This window comes from Capra hircus, chromosome 10, assembly GCF_001704415.2.
Source record: "Capra hircus breed San Clemente chromosome 10, ASM170441v1, whole genome shotgun sequence".
In the NCBI taxonomy this organism is placed as follows: domain Eukaryota; kingdom Metazoa; phylum Chordata; class Mammalia; order Artiodactyla; family Bovidae; genus Capra; species Capra hircus.
Window position 1 is genome coordinate 51,772,055 of NC_030817.1, and position 25,692 is coordinate 51,797,746.

Consider the following 25,692-nt stretch of genomic DNA (forward strand, 5'->3'; position numbering starts at 1 on the left):
CAAGGCAAAAGGCCAGAGATGGGAGACTGTATTCAAGAAACAGCAAGAGGCTGATGTGGCAGAAACAAAGTTTGCAAGGAGAAGCAGGAAACAAGGTGATCAGAAGTATCGCAATTCCAAAGGCTGGGTTTATTCCAAGGGAGATATGGCAATATTTGAAGGTTTAGAACAGAAAAAAGAAGAACATCTGCCATTTGGTGGGGGAGACATAAAAGTAATTGGTACAGAATACATACATGAAAATTAACTGTTTGGAAGCTTACCCTTAAGCCTGGTTAGAAGCACCAAGTATAACAAAGAGAGAGAAAGGAAAGACAGAACCTTATTTTGCAGGAAGCACTTAAGGACTTCAGAAAACAGTTTTTTTCAGGTAAAAATAAGCTGATGCAATTTGACTGATCTGTTTACATGATGCAGTTTGACTGATGCAGTTTACATGATGTAGAAAAGAGAATTTTATGTATGAGCCTTATTGATTTTGAAGAGAGTGGCTAAACATTTGTGAGGATTAGCTAGTTTGTTGGGGGGTAGTGGTGATTGAAATGTTAAATTAGAGACACTGAGAGGAAAGCTAATTAAGCAGTTAGAGGTGTTGGAAAAGATTCATCTTTAGGTAACAAGCTGGATTAGATGAGGTTTGAAAGAATGCAAAAGTAATTTGACATTTTTGTAGTTTAAGGATTCAATAAGTGTTTAATTGTTGGAACCGGCTTAAATATGGAGGAACTCAATACAGGGGATTCAATACAGGCAGAAGGGTTTCTAAATGTTTCTATGCAATTCTGAAGTTTTTACATCTCTTTTACAATTATTTTGGGCAATTATTTGAAACTATAATTATTTGAAGTTTCTGACTTCAGTGTCTTGTCCAAGCTTATTAAGACTGGCTCTTTCAAAAAAAAAAAAGACTGGCTCTTTCTTCTTTTTTAAAAACCACATCTTTCCGGAACCACTGTAAGCTGTCTGTTACTCCTCAATCACTGAAACCTTCTAACATAATGCTGAAACAGTTTTGGATTGTTTGATAAGTATATGGAGAGTAACAAAATTTTCTCTTTTCTCTTGGTTTTGAGGAACTCATCCTCCTTTATAAACTCTTTAAAATTGGATTTCACTACTGATCCTTAGCTAGCCAGATATCTAGTAACTGATGCCCCTGAACCCTGAGGGTTACTTCCAAACCCAATGCCAAAACTTCAGAAGGCAGTTCTGTTAGGTTTTTTCAACTTAAAAATGCTATACTATGGCAACTTTGAGGAAAAAAATACCTACCTACCAGTCTGGACAGTTGTGCCATTCAGTGTTAGGTGTAGAAAAGATTATAACAAATCAAAGATCTAATTTTTTAAGAGATTACTTCTCAGATCCATATCTGAAAATGGATAGAACAATAATTGTTACTTACAGCTAGTACGATTCTTTTTGAGTATTAGGCAAGCAATGCATTTAAAATGCTTAGTACATTGCCCAGCAAATAAAGTGCTTAGCAATGTTAGCAACTGGGTAATCCATTATGGTAAGCATAGCTCCACTCTACCAGTAGGGAAAAAGATCAAAAGTGACCTAAAGACCCAAAGTTTACAAAGAGGCAAAGCAGAAAAGTAAGTTAGTTCACTGCAATACATAACTGAGACTTCTATTGTACCATTCTACAATGTGCAGAGGGGATCAGGAAATGAAGAAGTAGACTTCTACACACAGACAGACCCCTGCTCCAAAACTACAGGGTTAGGAAGGGAAGAAAAGGGTATGAAATCCAGAACAATAGAAAAAGTGCCAGTTTCCCAAAGAGTCAAAGACAAAGGTACCCTGGCTGCCTTCAATAAAGAACTTCTATAAAGACTCCTTCTCAAATCAAAAGGTGGCCTCTGGGCAATCCCTTGGCACCCATCTTTTACTTTGTACACGCTGCTGTTTTCCAAGAATCTAGACCATCTGAACTACTGATTCACATGAAGGAATATGGGAGGCTTTAAGAGGTGGTATTCAGAATTTTCCTTGAAGGACTTCCCTGGAAAAGAGGCTTTAAAAAAAAAAAAGTCATAAGGTTAGTGCTTAAGTTTCCAACACTTCAGTAAAAGTGAAGAGTCAGTCAAACTTATATCTTAGGAAGAAGACCAAAACACTGTCGTTAAAGCTCTAAACTTAGTCAATTACTTGGAGTAAGGAAAAGGGCTGGAGGACCAACACCTAAAACGCTGGAAACAAAGACACATACACTTCCAGGTGTGGATTTTTATTTTCACAAAGAGACAACAATGCCTTCCCACATACAAGTATTTACAAAACCCAACTGATTCACCAATCTAGAACCTGGGTTTTTGTTTTTTGTTTTTCCACTTCTCAACATAGTTGGGAATATGGAAACATTAATACCAACACAATTCCCAGAGATGGAATTTATCCATCAAACAGTGCAGATTACCTAAAAGTGCACTTACCTGCACAACTCAGTCTAAGAACCTCAGTGATACAAACCTCATGGCCAAGGTTTCATTAATCTATTTGGTTTCATACCATGCAAACCTGAACAAGTGTGCTGCTACACTAAACTGAAAATCGGTTTTCATTTTACAATTAAAAAGGTTCTCAACACTTTAGCAACTATACAGAATATGAAGGTTTATTTCAAAAAAGAGTACATTTCTTAAAACCAGGATACACAGATGCACTTAATGTAACAGTACCTTCTGCAAAAATAGGTTACATAATACTCAGAAATGCAAGGAACAATCTTATTTTCTAAAAATTAAACAGCAGACTTCTTAAGCTTAAACAGCCTTCAAAATGGAGGCTGAAAATTCTTGTTGATAAGAAGTAACTCTAGAGCCTGACACCACAGAGCTAATGCTGCAAATTAAACCACTACCACACACCTGCAAACTACTCTTTATATTCACACAGCGTTAAACAAAATGGTTTTGATTCCTATCCTTTCCAATGTGTCTTGGTGCTGCAAGAAAAAAAGTTGAATGATACACAAAACTATTAAAAGTTACAACGGAACTATTTAAACATCTTCTCCAAAATTGAGAAAAGCAATCATGTTAAATTTTAAAAAAAGAGAAAAAGGAAAAGTCTGACAACTCTCAAGCAAGTCAGAGGTCCTCTTCATAAGTAGTCAAGTAAAGTTTACAGGAGATTTCAATAAATTATCTTGAAACCATGGCAGCAAGTAATTTTCAGAATCGTCGTGGAGGTCCACCCTTAAATGGCTTAAATCCAGAGCCACTTCCTCTTGGCATGGAATTGCCACTGATTTGTACAATTCTATTAATTGGGGATGCATTACTGAAAAAAGGTTTAAAAGAAAAAAATGTCAGAGAAGAAAATAACTACAGCTAATACCTAAAAAGTGATTATCATTTAACAGACACTGTTCACTGTACTTTACTCATATTAAATAATTTACTTTTTTCTACAGTTCTGTGAGGTATGTACCATTACTAACCCCACTTTCCTGATGAAGAGTGATACAGCATTTAAGTTACCTGCCTAAGATCACAATGATTATCTGATAATAAACAGTGGTGTAAGGATTTCAGCTCTGACAGTCTTGTGTTAAACCCCTGCCTCTTAGTAAGCCATGTCATGGTCTGCATATGAATGGACTTCTCAAAGTGTGGTCCCCAGAGCTGCATCAGCATCAACTAGGAACTTGAACCTCTGAACTACAGGACATCATTTAAGAAATACTTTTGGAATTTCTTTTATATGAATAATGCAAAGTAGGTATGAATAAATAATATAGGAATAAAAACCCACCCCAAAAAAACAAATTTGGAAGATAAAAATCCATGGTGAAATGGTTTAAGGATAAAACCTGATTAAAGAAAGGCTTGGATGCCAGGCTAAGTAATCTAAAGAAGCTGTTTGTAGTTCTGCAGCAAGTAAATGGTGTACAAAAACAGTCTCAACAGTTAAATTTAGAAATAATGTGAAAAATGGAGGAGAGAAAAATATTGGGAAGATCGACAGGAGCTGAAATGAAAAAGAAGACAAAGCTACCACAGATTTTTTTTTTAACTGAACCATACTTAGAAGTTTATGCTAGACAAGAAGAAAAATAAAGATGAGGCCCATATTTTTTCCAGTCCGGTACTGGCAAATTAAAAGAAGTTGGAGACAGAACATAAAGATCTGAAACAGGAGGGAAATGAGTTTCCTTGTGACCTTGAATTTATTGACTCATCCAAGCATCTACATGGTGATCACAATATAAAACAATAAGGAATACTGTCTAAAAGCCAACCATGTGAAGGAGCCAATAAAATAAATAAAAATAAAATTATGGTACATTAGAAAACAGAGGAATGTTTCAAAAAAGGAAAATCGAAAGGGTTTAATCACCAAAGAGCCCAAGAACTAAAAATAAAATAAAGGAATCTGTATTTATCAAGAAAAAAGGTATGGGTGACCTTTAAAAACTAAGGATGGGGGAAGGAGAGGGTGGGAAAAATCTGACATATATACACTACCATGTATAAGAGAGACAGCTAGTGGGAACCTGCTCTACAGCACAGGGAGCTCAGCTAGGTGCTCTGTAAAGACCTAGATGGATGGGGCAGAGGTAGGGGGTGGGAGGGAAGTTCAAGAGGGAGAGGATATATGTATACATATACCTGATTCATTTCCTTGTACAGCAGAAACTAACACAATATTGTAAAACAATTATCCTCCACTTTAAAAAAAAAGAATGAGTGATGAGGCTGGGCAGGCACAAGTATAACACTCACTTAAATCTGATGGTGGAAGCAACCAATAGAATAGTAGTAACATTACTAGGTCAGTGAGCTAAGCCAATGTCTCTTCTAAGATAGATGAATGGGAAAGAATGAATTGTATAGAAGAGATAGGCCAAATACTTCAGGTCAGCTGAAGGGTCACAATGGATGTTGGTATGAAGAGAAAATAAAGCTCATCTCTTAGCATCTGAACAGGCTTTGGGATAAATGTCCAAAAATTCTGATACAGCTATTTGAGAAAGGAGGAAGCAGAACATACTTTCAGTTTCTTCTTCCTTTCTAAAAATTTTTGTAATGATAGTGAATAAGAAGATTGTTCCAATATGAAATTAATATTCCTGTCTGCTGGATTCTGACATGTATACATACCTATATCAAGATCTATGCCAAAATACCAATTAATTAACTTATAATGAGGAATATTAACATCAGAGCTTGAGCACAAACCCTGCATATAATCTCCTGGAGACTTTGAGTTAATATGAAGAAATATTCTGGGCAGACCTACGGTTGTTACTCATTATAATTAAATCTCTCAGAAACCGTAACGACTTTTAAAGAAAAAAGGTTTGGTTGTATGCTGGCAGAAAAACTTGAACTGATTAATTACTTACCTCGTATGTTGCGTTATCATGCCTGCTCCTGTCCGGCCATCGCCCATTCGCCTTGTATCATGGTAGCCAGGCCCTTGGGAAGGTGGACCATGCCATTCTTTCCTTGGTCCACTTGTGTCCCGTCCGTGGCGTTCCACTACATGTCGTTCTTCAGGATAGTGCTAAAGAATAACATATTAAAAGAAAACCTCAGCTTCAGGCCAATTTACTTATGCTGGTATACTTCTCATGTCAGAAAGAAATTAAGATGTCTGAGAAGATGAAAGAACGAATAATATGAAAAAAGGTTCCCATCTACTTTGAACTGGGAAGCTACTCAGGCTACAAGGGTAGAAAAGTAGAAAATGATTCAGCATTGTTATTTCTATACCTTCTAACACCCATGTACTTTTTGACCCTTGAGTATTTCTGGATCTATATATAATGCCTAGATCTCTACATGTGTTAAGAAGGCATACTGAGAGATCAGAACCTTAAGACAATCAGGGTAGGGTATACGATCCACATGCAAGTACCACACAGAAATAGGAGCTGCCATCTTATTTTACATAGTAGTAGTTACTGTTATGGCTCTTACAAGGCCTTACATCCATGACTATTAAAAAAAAGAATACTGAACATAAAGGAACAAAGAAAACTAAGGATCTGAGGGAGGAAAAAAAAGAGTCAAAAGTTATGAAAGCCTACAGAAATCTGAAGGTGCTCTATAGATACATACTGCTGTCAGAACAGCTTACAGACCCGACACCATGAAAACGAAATTTCCAAGGGAGGAATAAGATCTTTTCCCTAAAGATACCTTTTGCAAAAAGGGTAACTGAATGCACAGGGGCTAGTCTATAAGACTGCATTAAACTTTAAATAAGGCAGAATATCTGGATTATATTAACCAAATTTTAAAAGGTTCTATTCAGGGTATATAGCTCAATGAATTGATCTACTGAATATTTCTACTTACTAGAAACACTGAAACTTATAAATCCCAGCAGGCCCAAATGTGTTTCAAAAATGTTTTATATGAAATGGAAAACATAAAGTGGTATTAACTAGAATGCCTAGAGATTAAAAAGTTTTCTGGTAAAAAGTTGTTACAAAACCACAGAGCACCAGAGGATAATAGAGGTTGAAGGATGGATACACACACATATATACACTTCCAAATTCTTTTCTGTAATTTAAGAATATTCTATCTTCACTACTGTCAACCTATATCATGCCAGTTATTTCATCAACAAATCAGGTAAAAGGTTTTTGCTCATTTGAATTGCAAACAGATGTCCTCTATTCATTAACTTACAAAATACTCAAGTCAATGAAGTGTTGCAGGAGTAAAAAGTAATTAAAAAACACAAAATATTCCATTTACCTACCTCTAAAAATAAAAGAACAAAAAAGAGACAAGTGTTTTATTTCAGTTCTACACTTTATTTAATTAAATAGGAGGAAAGAGAGAGTATTACTTAAAGAAAAAAAAAAAAAGGAAAACGATGATAGAAACACACATACAGGTCAAAGATTTTCCATCCAGTTTGAAAATCTCAATTTCTTAAAAAAGAAATAAAGCCAAAGTCATCATTAAGAAGGTTCATCTACCAAATACAACAATTCTCAAATTTCAGCAGGAATTTTAATAAAAACTTTAGAGATTAAATCAAATTATTATGTTGTACACTTTAAACTTACATGGTTTTGTTTGTCAATTATATTTTAAAAAACTAGAATAAAAAAAAAAAAAACTTCAGGGCTAGTATCCTGCTTCTCTGGACTACTATGTTCAACTACTGTCTTGAAAGGGACTTCCCTGGTAGTCCAGTGATTGAGAATCTGCCATCCAATGCAGAGTACTCAAGTTCTATCCCTGGTGAGGGAACTAAGATCCCCCTTGCCACAGGGAAACTAAGCCCATGCACAGCAACTTCTCAGCCCGCCTACTCTGGAGCCTGCACACAACTAGAGAGGCCCACACGCTGCAGGCTGCAACTAAGACCCGATGCAGGGAAACAAGTAAATATTTTTATAAAAAATACAAGGCGCATTAAGACCTTTCGTGAGAAACCAGTCTGCCAATCATGCCAATCTAACGAGGTCATGCCCAAATGATACTATAAATACAATGTCTCAATGAGTCCTCTAAATTTATTTCTGGAGAGTTGACAATAAACTCTCATAAGCACTTACCTGTGCTCCACTTCCTCGGTCAGTGATTACTCCTCTGTCTCCCTCCCTGTTTCCATAGCCAGAGGCATTACTGCGAGTTCCAGGAGGAGCCCCTCTTACACTGTGCCCTGATACTTCTCTCCCAGATCGTTCTGGCCTTTCAACTCTGTTAAACAAAATTCAAGAACATATACAATCAAACTCTAACCTTTTTTGAAAAACCCAAGTGCTTTATTACCACCATTAGCTAGGCATTAGAAACTATACAAATACCTTGTTTCCCGTTTGTCAGTGGACATGCCTCCTTCAGCCTTCCAGGAGGTTGGTCTAGATGGATTGGGCCCTCCTTCTCGAGGATGTCTAGGGTGGGTGGTATCAGGTCTGTCATGAATGATCACTGTTCTCCTCTCATCTCGTTCCCCTCGTCTGTCTGTTTCTCGAAGTTCGTTTCTTGGTGGTGGAGGCTCGTTTCTTCTGGAATCACTGAAATTTTTGGGATACCTTTCAAAACCTATATCTTCTCTTCGTGCAGAAGGACGTGGTTTTTTCCCTTCACTTTGACCAACAAAACGTTCTCTCCTGTTATCCAAAACAAAGAAAACAGGTTTTGAGAAGTACTTGGTCTGATTCTTCTTAACTTTATTTGCATAACCTACAGTAAGAACACCTTCTTTAAAAAATAACTTAAGGCAAAGAACAAAATAGCCATAATTACTGATTGTAATGGGGCTTCCCAGGTGGCTCAGTGGTAAAGAATCTCCCTATCAATGCAAGAGAAATGGGTTTGATCCCTGGGTTGGAAAGATTCCTTGGGAGGAGAAAATGGCAACCCACTCCACTATTCTTGCCTGGAAAGCCCCATGGACAGAGGAGCCTGGCGGGCTACAGTCCACAGGGCTGCAAAGAGTCAGACATGCCTGAGCACAGTGATGACTGAGCATAATAACCTATGTTCTTTTAAACTGAACTAAATGTCTGGCATGAAGGGTGGTTTTTTGGCATACAAGGGAAATTACATCAAACACTCAAGTCACTACCAACCTGAAGGATATTTTACTATCCTTCACAAGTGAGACGCATCATAAGGTAACAATACTTTCACTTAGTTTTAAAGGTTAAGAAGATAAAGCCTACCTACTTAAGCATGTTATGGTGGCCTATAAAACTAATTTTGAATACAGAATCACATTCTCATTAACAAATAGAAAAACCAAACATGATTTGTTCTGAATACTCAGTTATGACCTGTACTTAAGATTTTAAGAGAACCAAACTATCACTAACAAGGCTCATACACCAAATACAGTAATTTTCAACATATTCATTTACCTATCAAAAGATGAAGACTGAATTGATGAACTCTCAGGAAACCTGCCCCTCTCTCGGTGGTCAAAGTCATTAAATCTATTCTGTTGCCGAGAGTAGTCAGATCCATGGCCGAATCGTGCATCTGTATCTAGAGACAACTTTTTATTCTCGCTCCAGTAAGGATCATCCCGCCTTGAAGAGAAATATTTGCTCGTTTATATAAATTAGTTTCACAGCAACAAAATAGCACTTATTGGAGTCATACATACCACATGCTAGGAACTGTGGGCACAGAGGGCTAATAAACTCAAGACAAAACATTCTTTTGTAAGAACAAGCTAGCAAAAAATTATCAAATTATAGAAAGTTATAGTATTAGAGGAATTTCACAGAAAATAATTGAAAAACTTTTCAAATTACTAAATGAAAAAGGCAAATAAGACAAATACTTGATACCATTCTAAAATAAAATTCTAACCAGGAGAATACAACACTTGTGGTTATACTTAACTGTGGAAAGGATAGAGAGGTTAGTCCCAAGCACAATTCATTCACTCCGCTTCACTTATTTCTCAACACAATCAACTAAATCTCACAGAATTTATATTAAGATAATTAAATTACTATATTATATTTTGAAGTCTATTAAGAACTATGAATGCAAACAAATTACAGAATCTATATTTTAGTGTTCCCAAGTTTGTGACTTTGATTTCTATACTGTCTGTACTACCCTGTAAGAATTTTCAAAATGGGTCCGAGTTTGAGAGCCATTATTAAAGTCTACCATGGGTGGGAGGGGGGTTCATGTTTGGGAATGCATGTAAGAATTAAAGATTTTAAAATTAAAAAAAAAATGAAATAAAATAAAGTCTCCCGCTAAAAAAAAATTAAAAAAAAATAAATAAATAAAGTCTACCATGTATTCAGTACTTCAAGTCACAGTGGAAAACATTTGGCAAAGAAAGGAAAAAGGAGGGGGGGCCAGTGGGTGGAATGGGGAAGAATTTTGTTCTAGTTGAAAATCCATTGATGTCCAATTCACTACTGCAATCATTCCTATCCCTCTTGATCATGACCTTGTATTCCAGCGACAGGTGCCTGAACTTTCTAATTCTATAGTCTTAGCATAAAAGGAATAAGACAGCAAGTTTAACTGTTAAAGAAAGCAAGCAACTACCTATGATCTACATCACGTGGGCGTTTCAAAGAATTCCTTTTTTCTTGTTCATAACGAAGCTGCTGCTGTTGCCTTCTCAGTTCCTCTCGTTCTCGAGCAATGCGTTCAGCTTCCTTACGACGTTCCTTCAGACAACACAGAAGGAAGAACCAACCAATGCAAAATGAAAACATAAGGTAAGTATATGTGCAACCTTGCTTTAATCCTATCATTAAGAAAACATTATAAGCAAGCACCAGGCAAAAGACAAACCTGGGACAAAAAAACTTGACTTCAGTAATTGCAATCTAAACTATGACTACTGTTCTGTAGTAAAAATAACAGAGACTGGGTGGTGAAAGCTGGCAAGTAATATGGAAGGTCAGATTTAGTTTAATAATTTGAAACAAAAGCACCTAAAAGTAATTAGAGATGAAGTTATTAATAAGACCAAGTGTCCTAAAACCCTGGATGCAATTCTGCAGAGAGGCATTGTTTCCTTCCAGCCTTGGGGAATCTTTCCCACTATAATCAGTAAGGAAATAGTTATTATTTTCTAAGAATGGGATAGTGACAGAGCCTGGATTACAACTACTCTGGACTCATAGTCCTATGCTCAGACTATTAGGCTGCCATGATATCGCAGAGTTCAAGTTATTACCAATTGGCTAGAACAAAGTCATGACTAAATGTAGTTTTAATTAGCACCTAATTCACTGTTATCTCAGGGACACTTAATAGATGCTCATTAGCTGAACTTATTCTATAAAAGCTTTACAGCATGTAAAGCAAATTTTAGGGCAAAAATCACAGGGTTTGAAAAAGGTCAGTTATTTAAGATGAAAAGATTTTCTGACTGCACCTGTTCAATACGAATGCGTTCCCTTTCCAAGCGTTCGCGTTCCATTCTCTCTCTCTCTAGTTTTTGCCTTTCAATTTCTAGGCGCTCTCTCTCCCTCTGTAAGCGTTCCCGTTCTTCCCGTTCACGAATTATTCTAATGCGTTCTCGCTCTCGACGCTCTCTTTCTGCAATCTCTCTTCGTCTAACAAAAATCAGTATTTAGAAATACTTAAATTATGCTAGCACTGTGTGAAAGAGAATAGCTTTTGAATTTCTATTTTTCCCTGAGGTTGGCAATTTTATACTTCGACTCATTCTAAATAGTTTTAATGTAACTGGAAAGAGAACTCAAAATACAACTTTAAACAGATTTCAATACTGTCACTTATTTAAGACTATCAACTGAACAATTTTACAGAGTAGCTGCCTCTTAGATGATTCCTGTTTAAATAAAAATCCCACTATAACAGCCCATTAATTAGTCAACATCTTTAAAAGGATAGTCTACATATATGAATTTACTGAACTACAAACTTCTGTTTTTGATAGAAAAATTTCAGGTATCTAGGATATATTCTTTCTCCTTAAATGAAGTAAGCCTTAGTTTTGTTGAACTGGGATCATAGCCACCAACATGAATTACAGCAAATGCTATACTAAATGGCTGCCCTCATGGCCTCTTTTGGAGTGTTCACAACCCATAATAGATGGCTCTAAATAACACGTTTCTTTGAGTTCAAATATGTGCTCAACTAAATTATTATATCAAGACTTTTAAAAGTGGGTTATTTTTCTGTTTGTTTTTAATCATTTCCTCACTTTAAGGCACCCAGTGTGTTCTGTCAATCAGCATGTCTTCTCCTAGTAACCCAGTGGTTCTCAATGGTTCAGTACAGCCCCCGTGGAAAGGCATTTCTAATTATAACAATGACCAAGGGGGCTGTTACCAGCAATTAGTTAAAGGGACCAAGGATTCTACATCTTTTGATGCATGATATAGTCAAGATAGTCCTGCATCACAAAGAACCATCCAACACTCCAAATACCTTTCAAATGCCATAATGTAATTCATGTCATCAAAACAAAATCACTTCTAGAAAAAAAAAAATCTGGCCCTAGCATTTAACTCATTTTCAATAAATGCTAGTTTCATTTCCTTTGGCCTTTTATGTACACTAAAGTTCCCAGGAATGCAGCTCCATATAAAAAGAGGAAAAATTACACCTTCTTGAGAACTTCACCAAGAGTTGTTCACCATTTCAGAAGTCATTCCATAACATCAACACTACTCCTGGTATTTGACTCACCAATATGACAAACCGGTATCAATCTGTGTTTGTAGCTGTCACATTCTCACTGAGTCTTAAGAGAGGTGCAAACATCTGACTACTTCATTAGATCTTGTAGAGCGTCATGCCTAAACATTCATATCTGGAATATATGCTTCATTATAAATTACTTTATGTTTTCTTCATATTAGAGTCAAGGCTTTATTGTTCTTTTTTGTATATTTGAATAATAAGTATGTTATATATCAATTTCATTTCAGATTAGTAAAGAAGGTGCTACAATTTTTTTTGTTTTATTACTATGAAACGGGTGCTGGTCTGATAGGTCTGAGAAGTGCTGCCTAATAACTCCCACTTTCACTCTTCTCTCAGCTTTGGTCATCTGAACAGGAAGCCAAGCATACTGAGACTTCATCAAAACAAAAAAAGTTCTGAGTATGCAAGAATTGGAGAAGACAATGGCAACCCACTCCAGTACTCTTGCCTGGGAAATCCCATGGATGGAGGAGCCTGGTAGGCTGTAGTCCATGGGGTCACGAAGAGTTGGACATGACTGAGTGACTTCAATTTCATTTTTCACTTTCATGCACTGGAGAAGGAAATGGCAACCCACTCCAGTGTTCTTGCCTGGAGAATCCCAGGGAAGGGAGCTTGGCGGGCTGCCATCTATGGGGTCGCACAGAGTCGGACACAACTGACGTAACTTAGCAGCAGCAGCAGCAGCATGCAAGAATTATTTCCTTTTAGTAAACTGTGTGGTAATCATAGTATTATTTAAGTTGCTAAAAGTATCTCTGGTAGTTCCTAGCACCCTTCTGAATGAACAGATGAAACTCCATAAGTGACCATTCAACAATACAGGTTAATATTTGGAAATTTATATTTTGAAACACTTTCACAAGAAAATTTTAAGCGGCATCCGAAAATCGACAGCAAACTGGCAACTCATGATGAACTTGAGATACGGCCACTAAAAGTAGAAATGTTTTGTTCTCATTTTGTTTTAAAGAGGATGCCTGCTCTAGGACAGAGTTTGAACACAATAAGGTTCACAGGTTAAATCTTCCTTTACTTGGGCTCCAATTCAAAGTACAATAAAATTTCCCTAAAATGTCAATGTATTATTTGGCCACTACAGCTTACATTAAGACTATCATATCAAAATCAAAATTTGCCTTCAAAGTCATGTTTTTTTATGGCGGCAGCTTTGAAGTAGAGGAAAGAGCATTGGACTTGGAGTCAGAAGACTTGGGTCTGAGTCCCGACTCTGCCACTCATTAGCCATGTGGCACTGGAAGAGCCATTTAGCCTCTCTGGGCCTCCATTTTTTTCATTTATATAATGGACATAACTAACTTTATAGAACTGTTGAGATAGAGATAATAGATGCCAAGGTATTTTTTAAATTGTAGAATATTATGCAAACTAAAGAAATCATTAGGTTTTACTTCTTAGAAGTGACAAATATCTTTCTATAGAAATACAATTTCTAGAACTCTGGTTTATAACTAATGTTAAAGATACACCTATAGTTAAAAACATACCTATATAGTTAAAAACAGGTATAAAACAGACTCTTTCCCTACCTTCGAAGTTCCATTGCTCGCCGCAATCTTTCAAAACGAACTAAATGTTCTCTCAACCTTTGTTCCTTCATCTTTTCAAAAGGCAAGATGTCTTTCCTCCTGTAGTCTTTGTCCCTTTTTTTATCTAAGCTAGCCCTCTCCTTTTCCATGCTTCTTCCATGAATCTACAGGGAAATAAAAAATTGTTAACAGGACTAGAAGTTAAAATAATTCTCTTTTCAAGTTAAGCTGGTAATTTAAAAAGCTTAAATGAATAATGACATTCCCCTTTTCTTAGGTTTTCTATCATGGACACATGCAAAATGGTTAGAGATAACTGAATTATCTTCTTTTGGAAACAGGCAAAATAGTATACAACATCCCTATCAGGGACTTACTTTCTCATATCTTCCTCTTCTTGATGGCCTACAATGATCACCTTTAGTTTGGTCTAGTATTACCATATGTCCTGGACTCTTTGAACCTAAGAGAAAAAAAATTGGATAAGCAAATGTCTAAGACTATTCCCATCAAAAAGAAAATATAATGTAAGTATGCTGAATTCTTACGCCAACCAAATATTTACAAACCAATACATGGTATAAAAAACTTATTCTATGAGAAGTATGAAGAGCTATTAAAACTCGATCCCCTAATGTAAATGCTTTCAAAGACACCAAAAGATCAATTCTTCTATTCTTCCATTATTCAATAATTCTTCTGCTATTCAACGACCATTTTCAGTCAGCCCAGATTTAACAGTGAATGGGCTTAGGTGGAAGAAGACAGCTCTTTCCCCAGTCCTATTAGATCTCATTTTCGACCACAGTGACATCTAACAACAAAGTTTAAATATTTATTTAGATTGTATTCTCAAGTTTCCCCGTTCACTGTAAAAATTAAGCTGTAGGATGCATTAGAAATGGACTGAGAAGAAAGACACATAGCATACTTATTCGTTTCTTTTCTTCACTTTTTTTAATCGATTCTGAAGTCTGGCCACTTGATCCATTATCATTCTTCTCATCTTTACCTTCTATTTTCTTAGTATCCTTGCCTTCTTTTTTTTCAGTTTTCTCAGACAACCTTTTCTCTTCTTTTTTGACCGAGGCTTGTGTCCTGACCATACCACCCCACACAAGAAAACAACAAAATGAGAACTACTTCATCAATGTACCAAAAAAGTCTATAGGCTAATTGACAAAATAAATCCTTACTTGCTACTTCTATCACTCATATTTTTTTTGTCTCCAGAACTTCTTGAACTACTCTTTTCATCAATTTCTTTCTTTAGTTCTTTCTTAGAAGGATCACCTTTAACCTGAAAAGTTTAAACAGGAAGAAAAAAAATATTAATTTTATTTTTTTTTCTGGAGTGCATGGGCTCTCTAGTTGAGATTCGTAGGCTCAGTAGTTACAGCTTAGCTGCCCTGAGGCATGTGGAATCCTAGTTCCCCACCAGGGGTCGAACCCACATCCCATGCACTGGAAGGCGGAGTCTCAACCAAAGGACCACCAGGGAAGTCCCAAATATGTAAGTTTTAAAGTTACATTTTTATGTTTGTAACAAGTATGTGGATGGTAAAAAAAAAAAATGGAAAACAGAAGTGAAATAATTAAAATGAATATATAAAAATAAAAGTCATTCCCAATTCTACTCCTTACTAGTGTAATATTGTTAAATTGAGAATTACTATCCTTCAGTTAAGCAAGCTTACTTTTTCAACAGAAATTAGCTGTCCATGCAGCTCAGTGCGATGAAGATGTGCAATACATCTGGACACCTCTGTGCTTGAAGACATAGTTACAATGCCATAGCACTTGGCCCCAGGACTTCGAGCATTTGTGACTACCTTTGCACTCAGAACCTATAAAAATGAGATTATCCTTTAGTTTTACAGTTTCACGTACATTTCTAAGATAAAACTTCAGAATGCAGACTATTCAAATTAAAGGATATGTTCAGGATGTATAAATTCAGGATAAAGGATAAATTGAGGACAATATATATTATTGTTTCATATTCTGGCACTCACCCACTACTTTGCCTATAATATTCAGGGGAACAATTTAAAATGTTAAAAATCAATACAACCTACTTTTTTACTTTTCTTTTTTTTTAAATACATTGCCAAAACACAGTCAGTCACATCAAGGAAGTAATGGCACAATTAACAAAAGCAAAGAAACAATATTTTCAATTAGATTTGGACCAAACTGATAGGGCCTTCCTATCAAAGGCCCATCCCTAGTCTCTTAAAGATATTAAAACGAAAAGGGTCTGGGTAAGTGTTAACACTCTTCTATAATGAGTCTCTCAAAAATAGTCTAATAGTCTCCCACACATGGAAAAGCAGCCTTAAAAATATACTCCACAGAACACACTCTAAAAAGACATATTTTCCATTTATGTACTTTTAAAATGTATACTAATATAAAAGTAACAAATACTTCAGCTCAATAAAATGAATAGCCAAGAGAGACAAGGCAGGGATGGTTGAGTGAGAAGAAAAGTGGGAAAGAACAATCTAGTGCTGAACAAATAGGAACACAGACACAATGTCAGGAAGAGGAACAGAGGGAATCTGGTGTGAGTAGCTGGAAACTTATCAGCTTGTATCTCAACTCTGGGAAACCATGACTTGCCCCAACAGCAATTTCATGTTATAAGTACAAGGTTTCCTTATATAGTTTTAGCCCTAATTAAATTGCTGGAAACAGAATCAAAAATATACCACAAACTGATCATGGGACCACAATTCTCAGTGTTTTGTATCTGACATCTACAAGAACCTCCTTACTCTGTAGGCAATTCTCTAATTAGAAGGAAAAAAAAAAATTTCTGAAATCAATAGGACAGATTTTTATAACATTCATTAATGGCTATTTACTGATATTGGTGGTCATTAATTAAATGAATATTTGAAAGCCTATCATGTGCATACAAAGTATAGTAGTTAAGACCCCTGTTATCAAAGAGTGTACAGCAGAGGAGCTTACATATATGATGCATACTGAAAACTACAATGTAAAGAGAAAATAGTGAGTGCCCTAAGGGATGGAGATCAACTACAATTTAATTCAACAGCTATTAATTGAATATTCAATTAATTTAATTATCAACGTTTTCTTTTTCATTAGGTCTCCCCTTATATGCCAGAAAAACTTCTGATCAACCAATCATAGTAAAGCCTCCTTTTTTGCTCTCTAAACCCTGCACTCTTCCTTCACAGCACATATCAAAACTTCTGATTAAGTCCATTTTACCAGTTTTGCATTCTTCTGCACCACTGTACTAGAGTTTGTATAATAAAAGGGACCACATTAGTTTTGGGGTTCCACCCCATATTCTATATCCCAGTGCTTCTATTTTCCAGATGACCAGATCAGCCTCAGCAATTTTAGGTCCAAGATAAATCATGATGAATGTGATGAAACAAACTCAGTCCTTCCTTGGCTTAAATGGACTCAAAAAAATGAACTTTTAATACAAAGATTCCCAGGGCTCAGAGTGAGATTATATGATGTAGTAAAACTCATGATTACCACAGAACTAAATAATTATGCCTATAACAGTCCTGAGAGAGACAAGAAATTAGATTTTATATGTATTGTTTTGAATACCACCTCTGTTTAAAATGGACATAGAAATATGGATAAAAAGATAAAAAGAATGTACCTTTCCATATTTGCCAAAGAGGTTCTTCAAATCAGCAGCTTTGGTATTAGAGGAAAGTCCACTAACCCAGATATTTTTAGTTGAGCTTCCACTGCTACCACTAGCACTAATTGTACTTCCTAGAATAGATTTAATATCAGAAGTTTAAGTTTCTCAATTGGAAATTTTTTAAACAAAATTATTAGGGCTATAAACTTCCAAAATTATAAAACCCTCTAATTTTGACAGCATGACTTCACTACATCAAAATCCTACACATCTACTATAACTAAAATTGAACACGATAACATAACACAAACATGTCTGAATTTGTACATTTTCTACTGCAAGAGTTTTAAGACAAAGTGGGTAAAAAAATCAATTATATGTCTTGGACTTTTGTTGTTTAAATCATTCATTTATATTCAACCACCGCACTATATTCAAGAAACCAGAAGCAGCGGTATAGGAATGTACAGACTGCTTAATTACCTACACCTGTCGTGGGCTTTAGCTCCTGAGACACTGAGAGCACAAACAGAAAAGTCAAACAAAGGGATAAACTGTTTTCAAAAATTTAAATGTTTAGTAACAAAGACTAGCCACAGTTCATCTTCATTTTGTATTAGAGAAAGGGTAAGAGAAAGTGGAAATTACATGCAACTAGAAAACTCTGGATTTTAAAAAGTCTTCTAAAGCAAATCAGTTACAAAGATCAGAGACCCCAAAATTCTTTAGAAAAGGTAAATGGTTATATGAACTATTTCTGCACTATTTCCATACACAAATTATTGTTTCATACAGATAAATGCCATTTCTTAAAACACATTCCTGGTCAGTCACCCTTCAGTATTTTACTTCCAATGTGCTATTATAAAAAAGGAATTTTCATTTCATTATTTGGAAAACAATTCTTACCCACTTTAAGAGAAATAGTATCTAAGCAATAAAAGTAACAATTTTTATAACTTCACAGTATCAAATATAGAAAGAGTAAAATGTTTAATGCTTTAAAAACTACAAGCCACAAGTTTTAAAGAACTTCTATCAGTGTACTTATGAGAAGACAACACACACCTAACTCAAATATTTTAACTATTAATGACTGCTGCATTTCTGTTCTTAACAAACATAATTATCAAAGGAAATGTTTTATCTTATGAAATGTTAACCAGAAGTTCGTGTATCTTTTATATTTTACCAGGAACACCTGGGCCCACATACTCCTCTTAACTTGAGAAAAAAAATTTTAATGATAGGAAGTTAATATTTAATTAAGACTACACTAAGCTTCTAAATTTAAAGGATAATATTTAATAAATTTATTATATCTTATCCATTAACCAAAACTGTAAGGGATGTAGGTAATGCAATTAATTGTCAATTACTAAGTCAATCACTAAAATTTCTAATTACTAAAATATGCCAACAAAATATACTAAAAAAAGATAAGGGACACATAACATTCCTTTTTTTTTTAGGCACTCAAGAGGCATTTTCGATTCTGTAGTACCCAAATGGTATTATTCTTCCCTCAGAATGCTTTTTTAAAACACAAGAAATATGTTTCATGTATACAGCATATATAAGATGAAACTAAAGCACATGACCAGGAGATAAGCAGAGACTTCCCAGTAACAAAAGACTAATCAAATAATGCACCTTTAAACTTACAAAATTTAAAAATAAAACTACTTTTCTACCTAAAACTCTCATCAATGCAAAGTAAGTCAATTAGGAAGTAAATTCTGAAGAATTAAAATCCTATAAACTGGCATATTAACAGTTGTGTGCCCTGATTTAAAGAATCAAAAAAGTAAAACCAAATGTCAAGGCTAACTTGCTTTCAGCTCCACAAATACTATTTATATCACATCTCCTACTAGCCAGAACAAGAAAAAGATTGTGGTAGCGTGTGGGGGTTACAAGTGATAATTAAAGGTGAAATACTTCAGAAATTTTAAGAAATGAAATGTCTATTATATGAATATTCAATACAGATACTTAAAACACAATGTAAAAAATACATAGCAAATATATTTGACTCAAATTCATACCAGTTTATAAGTTAAATAATTAAGAAAGTAATGCTTCAATCACACTTCAGAATTCGCGGTAATCTAACTCCACTGTTCACACAAAAGCCACCAAAAAATTTACTATGTCAGTTTTTAAGGACTAATTGTCAAAAGAAACCCTAGACAATTACTACTTTTTAAAGAAAACATTCAAAGTATCACTGAAATAAGCAGGAAAAAATATATTACCTTTTTCATCTTTGGATGATGTCTTGCTGTCTTTAGATTCCTTTGAAGAGCTACAGAAGCAAATCACCAGAAGAAAATTGAAAACAAAAAAGCAAAAACAAAAAGAACAAAAAGAACAAAAATCGAACAGCTTGATATTGACTATATTTCAAACCAGTGCTATCCATACAAATTAACAATTCCAAAAGCCTAGATTAGGTTATTTGAACAAATGATTCCCTTAGGATTCTTGCACTGATTTTCCCCAAGATTCCTGAAGATCTAGATTTTCTGACAATTCTATTCAGTGGATATATGGCCATCTTCTCCAGATTTCAGGACTGGGACTTGACTTCATTTGTGTTCTTAGGACTGATAGTTGTTCATTAACCATCATCACAAGGATTTTTAAAAATGAAACACAAAAAAATTGTCAATTTGAAAAAAAAAAAAAACAAAAAAAACCAAATATATGCTGACAATTCGACAATGCAATCAGTAGGACACACTGCATATTACGAAGATCTTGAAATTTTTTTTTAAAGTAACTTATGACGGTCAAAAATATTATAGGCAGGATCATAAGTACTAATTACTGTACATGGTCTTGAAGCCACCCCCTTAATGTAGAGTGATCTTATTGAATGCTGGAATTCAGTATCGTAAAGAACTGACATAGAAAAACAAACCTCTTTGCTTGACCAGAGGCCCCAGTAGACGAGGGCCCTTTCTTCAAAGTATCCTTTTCTTTGTCTCCAGATTCTGCTTTCTTAGAACCTTCTCTGGCTTCCTTCTCGACAGGATCACCCTTCACGCAGTCTTCCTTCTTACCATCTTTATGGTTCGCATTCATCTCATAATCCTTGCTTTCCTTCTCCGGGCTCTGTGCAATGACGTCCTGCCCATCTTTTGGCTTACTTGCTTCAGAATCTGTAATTTTCACATTTTTACCTGTTTCTAGGAGGTCATCACCATCAAAATCCAGAGTGATGGCATCTTCAGCCTGGATTGTAACCGAGATGTTGTCATCCTCAGCTTCTTTCACAGTCGCATTAGCTTCCATCTCTTCATGAGCTGTGTGATCAGCCTCAGCTAGGTTCCCTTCTGAAGGAAGAGGTTTAGATACTTCTTGTGTACCATCACCAGAACCTGCTATATCTAAGAGGATTTAACAGGAATAAATATGGCAAAACAAGAAGTTTAAACAATTTTCATATTCATAAGCTAGAATAGGACCTAGAAAATATAAACCCAGTTATTAGCACTGATGGAAGGTTAGGAAGAAAAACACAAGGGTATTAACTAACATAAACAATCCTTTACCCAGGATCACTTATTCTTCACGGAAAAAATGATCTCTAAATACAAATACCAAACAACAAAAGTGAGGAGAGAGTTCCATCCTGAGGATACCAGCTCTTCATTTCTGGTTATAAGTTAATGGCATATGGAAGGTGTTTTTCCTCCATGAGAGTGTGACAAATGAGCAGAGTTGTTATTCAATGTTCAAATTATCTTGGGATTTAACCCTTGTGACCTTCAGAACTCCCATGGTGACATCTTGAAAGGTCACAGTCTGAGGATACCAATCAGTCTTCAAAGTATTCAGGGCCTCATCTTTTTCACACTTCTTATTCTTGTGTAGTCCGAAAACTGCTACAAGAGGCTCCAAAGTTGGCCTGCTCCATAATGTTTAAGAAAGTGGTCATTTCCAGGCTTCATCCTGTCCAGTCAGTCCTGCAATTACCATTTTCAAAGACGTCTTGCATTCACCCAAAAGCGAAAGGCCTCGAGCATCTGAGATTTTCAGTCGGTAGCTTTGCTTCATTCATTGCTTCTAGGTTTTTTATTCTGCCTGTTCCATGTCCTTTCTAGTCCAAAGTAGGAGGATCCTTGGACGTCCTTCCAAGAGCTCTTCTATAACCTCAGACCAACCACATATATTGCTACTAATGTCCCTGTAATTGTATTGGATAAGATAGGTCTCCAGAACTACTGAAACTATCAGAAGACTGTACAAAATTTCTCCAAGCAGCAAACAAAAAGTCAAGTCTCCTGGTCACCCAACAATTTTAGAACTAGTTATAAAATTAATTATCCATTCCATACTAGGATTACCAGTAAGCACGTATGAGTTACTGCAGTGCCAGTCTTAAGGATAATATCAACTTACCGTATGCTACAAGTTGGTTTTAAAAATAAAACTTAAATTAGGTTAAACAAAAATGGCATTGTCCACCACAGTAACTGATATGTACCATTAAGTTAGAACATGTCTTCAAAGTGTTAAAAAGAAAATTAAACCAATTAAAAAATAAAATCAAGGTGCTAACTTAACTCACTAAATTGATAAATTTGAAAATAAACTCATTTCAAAAATAAGATTTTGAATAAGGAATGCTTTATTTTCACAGTTTACTCTTTTTCTAAATGTCACCAATTTTTAAACTCTACTTAGCATCAAACATACCTTTCTCATTTTCTTCTTCCTCAGCATCCTGAAAGTCAAAGAATAATCAAATGTAAAATGAATTCATTTAAAACTGGATTTCAGTAACAGTACAAGATCTATTAAGTTAAATTGTAGAGTAATATTAATTAGAGACACCTATTACTAACAAACACAAGATATTCCAATCAGAACCAAAACACAAAGAAATGTAGCATATGTCTAATATACATGACTTAGACAAGAAAACAGGCAAATGTATCAACAGTTATATCAACAATAAACTGGAATATTTAGTTTCACTACTCAAAACTGGTTTCAATTATCCAAATCTTACTCATATCAAAAAGCTGCTAGGAATTCCCTGCCAGGCCGGGGTTCAATCTCTGGTCTAGGAACCAAGATTCCACAAGCCATGGGGCATGGCCAAAAAAAAAAAAAAGAGAGAGAGAGATGCAAAAAAAGCCTGCCCTGATTATTCCGCATGACTCCGTTCGAAAGCACTTTTAGGACATACTATTCAAAATGTACCAGAAAATATAACACGAAGACATACTTTTTCAAGGGATGAAATGCATATTAATAAACAAAGAACACTCCCAATTTAGGCATCTCAGAAGTAAGAAGAATGACAAGAGTAGTTTCAAATTCTTCATTCCTTTCTATCTGTTAAAAATGAATTCATACACTGTTTCATATACACACTGGTGGTCAGCCACTTTAAAAACGGTATTTGTGCTACATGTAATCAAAACAAGTTAATTTTATTAAATTACTGATTTTAATTTTTAAATATGTGCTATTTTAATTTTTATATATGTGATATCATGTAATCTAAAATTAAGCACATAATGGCTTGAAAACAGGAATATCACAAGAAAATATTTACACCAAGCAAAAGTCTGCAAAAATAACTGAAATTATAACAAGATAGAAACAACATTTCCCAAAATTAAAGATCATAACAAATATGCATAGAATTAAGGCATGTTTTAACTTACAACTTTTAAAATAAAAGCTGAGTATAAGTAGATCATATTTAGTCAAGGTGGTGTGAAGCTACCAAATGCAAAGCCTTACAGTAGTGATTCTCAAACTTTGATTTTGTATCAGAATCTCCTGGAGTGACTGTTAAAACAGACTGCTGAGCACCAACCCCACAGTTTCCGATTCAAGACTGGAGTAGAGCCTGGAAATTTGCATCTCTGCAAGTTTTAGTGATGCTGATGCTTTTGGTCCAGAGACTACAAATTAAGAACTATGCCTGAGAGTGACAGCCTAGCAGTGAAATTAGACTTAAGGCAAAATTTAACTGTAAACAAAATTTTAAATGCCATATGTATCTCCTAACACAATTTTAGGTTCATGTAAGTCCAGATTTCTTAAAAATAACACATATTTTATCATATGCTCAGTTATATTTGGATAACAAACATATTTCTAAGAAATCATTTAAAATAATTTTTCAACTTCAAGTTGACATATATGTGCCCCATTCAGGGAAAGACCAATTGTTTTACAAACTAAAGTAATATGAAGGAAACTGAAAACACTGAAACAATTAAGCCACAAGCTTAGTATGCAGACTAGTACAAAAGAAGATTACTAATTGGTAGCAATGTGACTCCTATTATATATGTCCATTATACTGTGCTCTAATAATCTCCTAATTGTTATACTGGAATTTAGTTTTAATCATTATATTTCTATTGTGCAACATTTGGAAAGGAAAGAAAAATGATTTGACAGGGTGGACTGGCAGGCAGTGGCAGCAAAGAAAGGATGAGTTATGCTGGAATTACTGAGAAGATCTTTTTCTCCCAAATTCTCTTTTAGTTTAGTAATTTATCTTAAAGGGATAAATAAACTGGAGTATCTTCACTTTTACTTAAAAGAAGAACAAAAGAACTTAAAGAATGTAACTTGCTTCTTCATCTGCTTGTAATTAAACAGCACACCACTTCTAAGTTATTCTTTTAGAGATTCAGTATCAATAAGATTCAAGGAAAAAAAGAAATAGTCAAAGCATTTGCTATTTTAAAAAACAAAATGTTTTTAAATACTGTGATGTAAAAAACAAAATCTTTCTGCTGTACTTTCTGACAAGTAGAAATGTTGTTTCTAGCTGCTAAAACCATCAGTAAGGTTTGCCTTACTTTTGCTGGTTTTTAGATATCTATCCTAATCACTCAACAGGTCTTCTGAAGGGTTTCGTAACTTTAGTTTCTAAACGAATGGTAACGCTAGCCTTATTACATACATTTAAATGCCCCAAGGAAAAGAATCTGAGCCAATTTCTAGAACACAAACTGATTACAATGGGGATGGAGCGCAAAAACAACTAGGGTTAGTAGAAAAGATGAGCCACACATCAGTGCATATTTGCATTATATTTCTATGTGTAATAAACACAGTACTAAGGTTAAATCACTTCTTGCAATAAAAAAACAAACCAAGAATACTGGGACAATTCCCTGAATATGCACAGACATGATATGTGCCTTATTTCAAAATAATCTTCCTCCACTGAAAACATGTTTTTTCAGAATGAGGAATATGGTAAATAAGTAACCACCATGAAAAAGCATCCTTTTAATTAACTACTTTTTTAGTTTATCTTGAAAAAATATAATATTTCACATATGAAAATGAAGCAAACGCTTTATAATGTTCATGTTGTTTATCTTTGTAATGGGATTTACAACCCTTAAGTGCCAAAAATCATACAGGGGCGTATAGCTCAGAGGTAGAGCATTTGAATGCAAAAATCATACAGAAAGCTTCTCTATTTTTATTTCATTCTAGGAACAGCAATGACTAATGATAAAGACAAACCTAGGACTTACTTTCAGTTAACAGAGTGTTAATTTTCTACCCATTCTAGTACCTTTCCAAAGCTTAATCTTGCGATACATGTACAAGTGCTAAGTAAGAAGACGTCTTCTGGAAGGCCTCCTCTCCCTTGCCTTGTACATAAACACTGTATTCAGTCTCCCTAATTTACAATAAACTGTCAAAATAACCCTAAACCACCAACTGCCTATTACCTTCCTGGAAATATGCTGAAGCCCATAGGAAATAAAAAGTACTGGCACATAATAAGTACTTAATAAATATTTGTTGAATGAGTTTACTGAGTAAATGTACTGTAAGACACTGCTGTTTTTAAGTGGAGGGACTTAACTAACTGCTCATTTTATGTAGGCAGAGGGTTTAACTGCAGCACTGTGTAAGTACAATGGAATTCAGAAAACATTTACTAATGCGGAGTTACTTGTGAAAAGAATACAGACTAGGCACCAAGATATGTAGGTATTTATTCTATCTTTACCACTCAAACAGTTTTACTCTGTGATATTGTGATCTTCCTGGGTCAAGAAGATCCCCTGGAGAAAGAAACGGCAACCCACTCCAGTATTCTCATCTGGGAAATCCCATGGACAGAGGAGCGTGGTGAGCTATAGATCATGCGGTCGCAGAGAGTCAGACTGAGCAACTAGACAACAACACTGTCATCTACCTAGGTGAACTTTACCTATAAATTAGAGATAACATATGACCTAAATAGGATATACAGGATTATTTAACACAGTGGGTGTAAAAAGTTCTCTGTAAACAGTAAAACACTATGTAAGGGAAAGCTTTATGGAAGAGACAGAGA

The 25,692-nt window shown here is 35.1% G+C and overlaps 1 protein-coding gene across 5 annotated transcripts in view; it reads right to left on the reverse strand.

Moving 5' to 3' along the window:
* The window catches only part of SLTM (SAFB like transcription modulator), a 43,570-nt gene continuing 20,098 nt past the window's right edge, over positions 2,221–25,692 (reverse strand). The window contains exons 6-21 of one of the 5 annotated variants that reach the window (XM_018054274.1): positions 22,053–22,080; positions 20,272–20,686; positions 19,604–19,653; positions 17,358–17,476; positions 15,397–15,546; positions 14,896–14,999; positions 14,631–14,797; positions 14,077–14,162; positions 13,700–13,863; positions 10,846–11,026; positions 10,005–10,129; positions 8,846–9,016; positions 7,790–8,095; positions 7,538–7,682; positions 5,360–5,520; positions 2,221–3,291 (exon numbers count right to left, since the gene is read on the reverse strand). In XM_018054274.1, coding sequence (XP_017909763.1) covers positions 3,183–3,291; positions 5,360–5,520; positions 7,538–7,682; positions 7,790–8,095; positions 8,846–9,016; positions 10,005–10,129; positions 10,846–11,026; positions 13,700–13,863; positions 14,077–14,162; positions 14,631–14,797; positions 14,896–14,999; positions 15,397–15,546; positions 17,358–17,476; positions 19,604–19,653; positions 20,272–20,686; positions 22,053–22,080 — 2,481 coding nt within the window. In that variant the 3' untranslated portion in view covers positions 2,221–3,182. Of the gene's footprint in view, positions 3,292–5,359; positions 5,521–7,537; positions 7,683–7,789; positions 8,096–8,845; positions 9,017–10,004; positions 10,130–10,845; positions 11,027–13,699; positions 13,864–14,076; positions 14,163–14,630; positions 14,798–14,895; positions 15,000–15,396; positions 15,547–17,357; positions 17,477–19,603; positions 19,654–20,271; positions 20,741–22,052; positions 22,081–25,692 lie in introns of all 5 variants that reach the window. The other 4 variants (XM_018054273.1, XM_018054275.1, XM_018054276.1 and 1 more) reach the window with 4 other exon arrangements.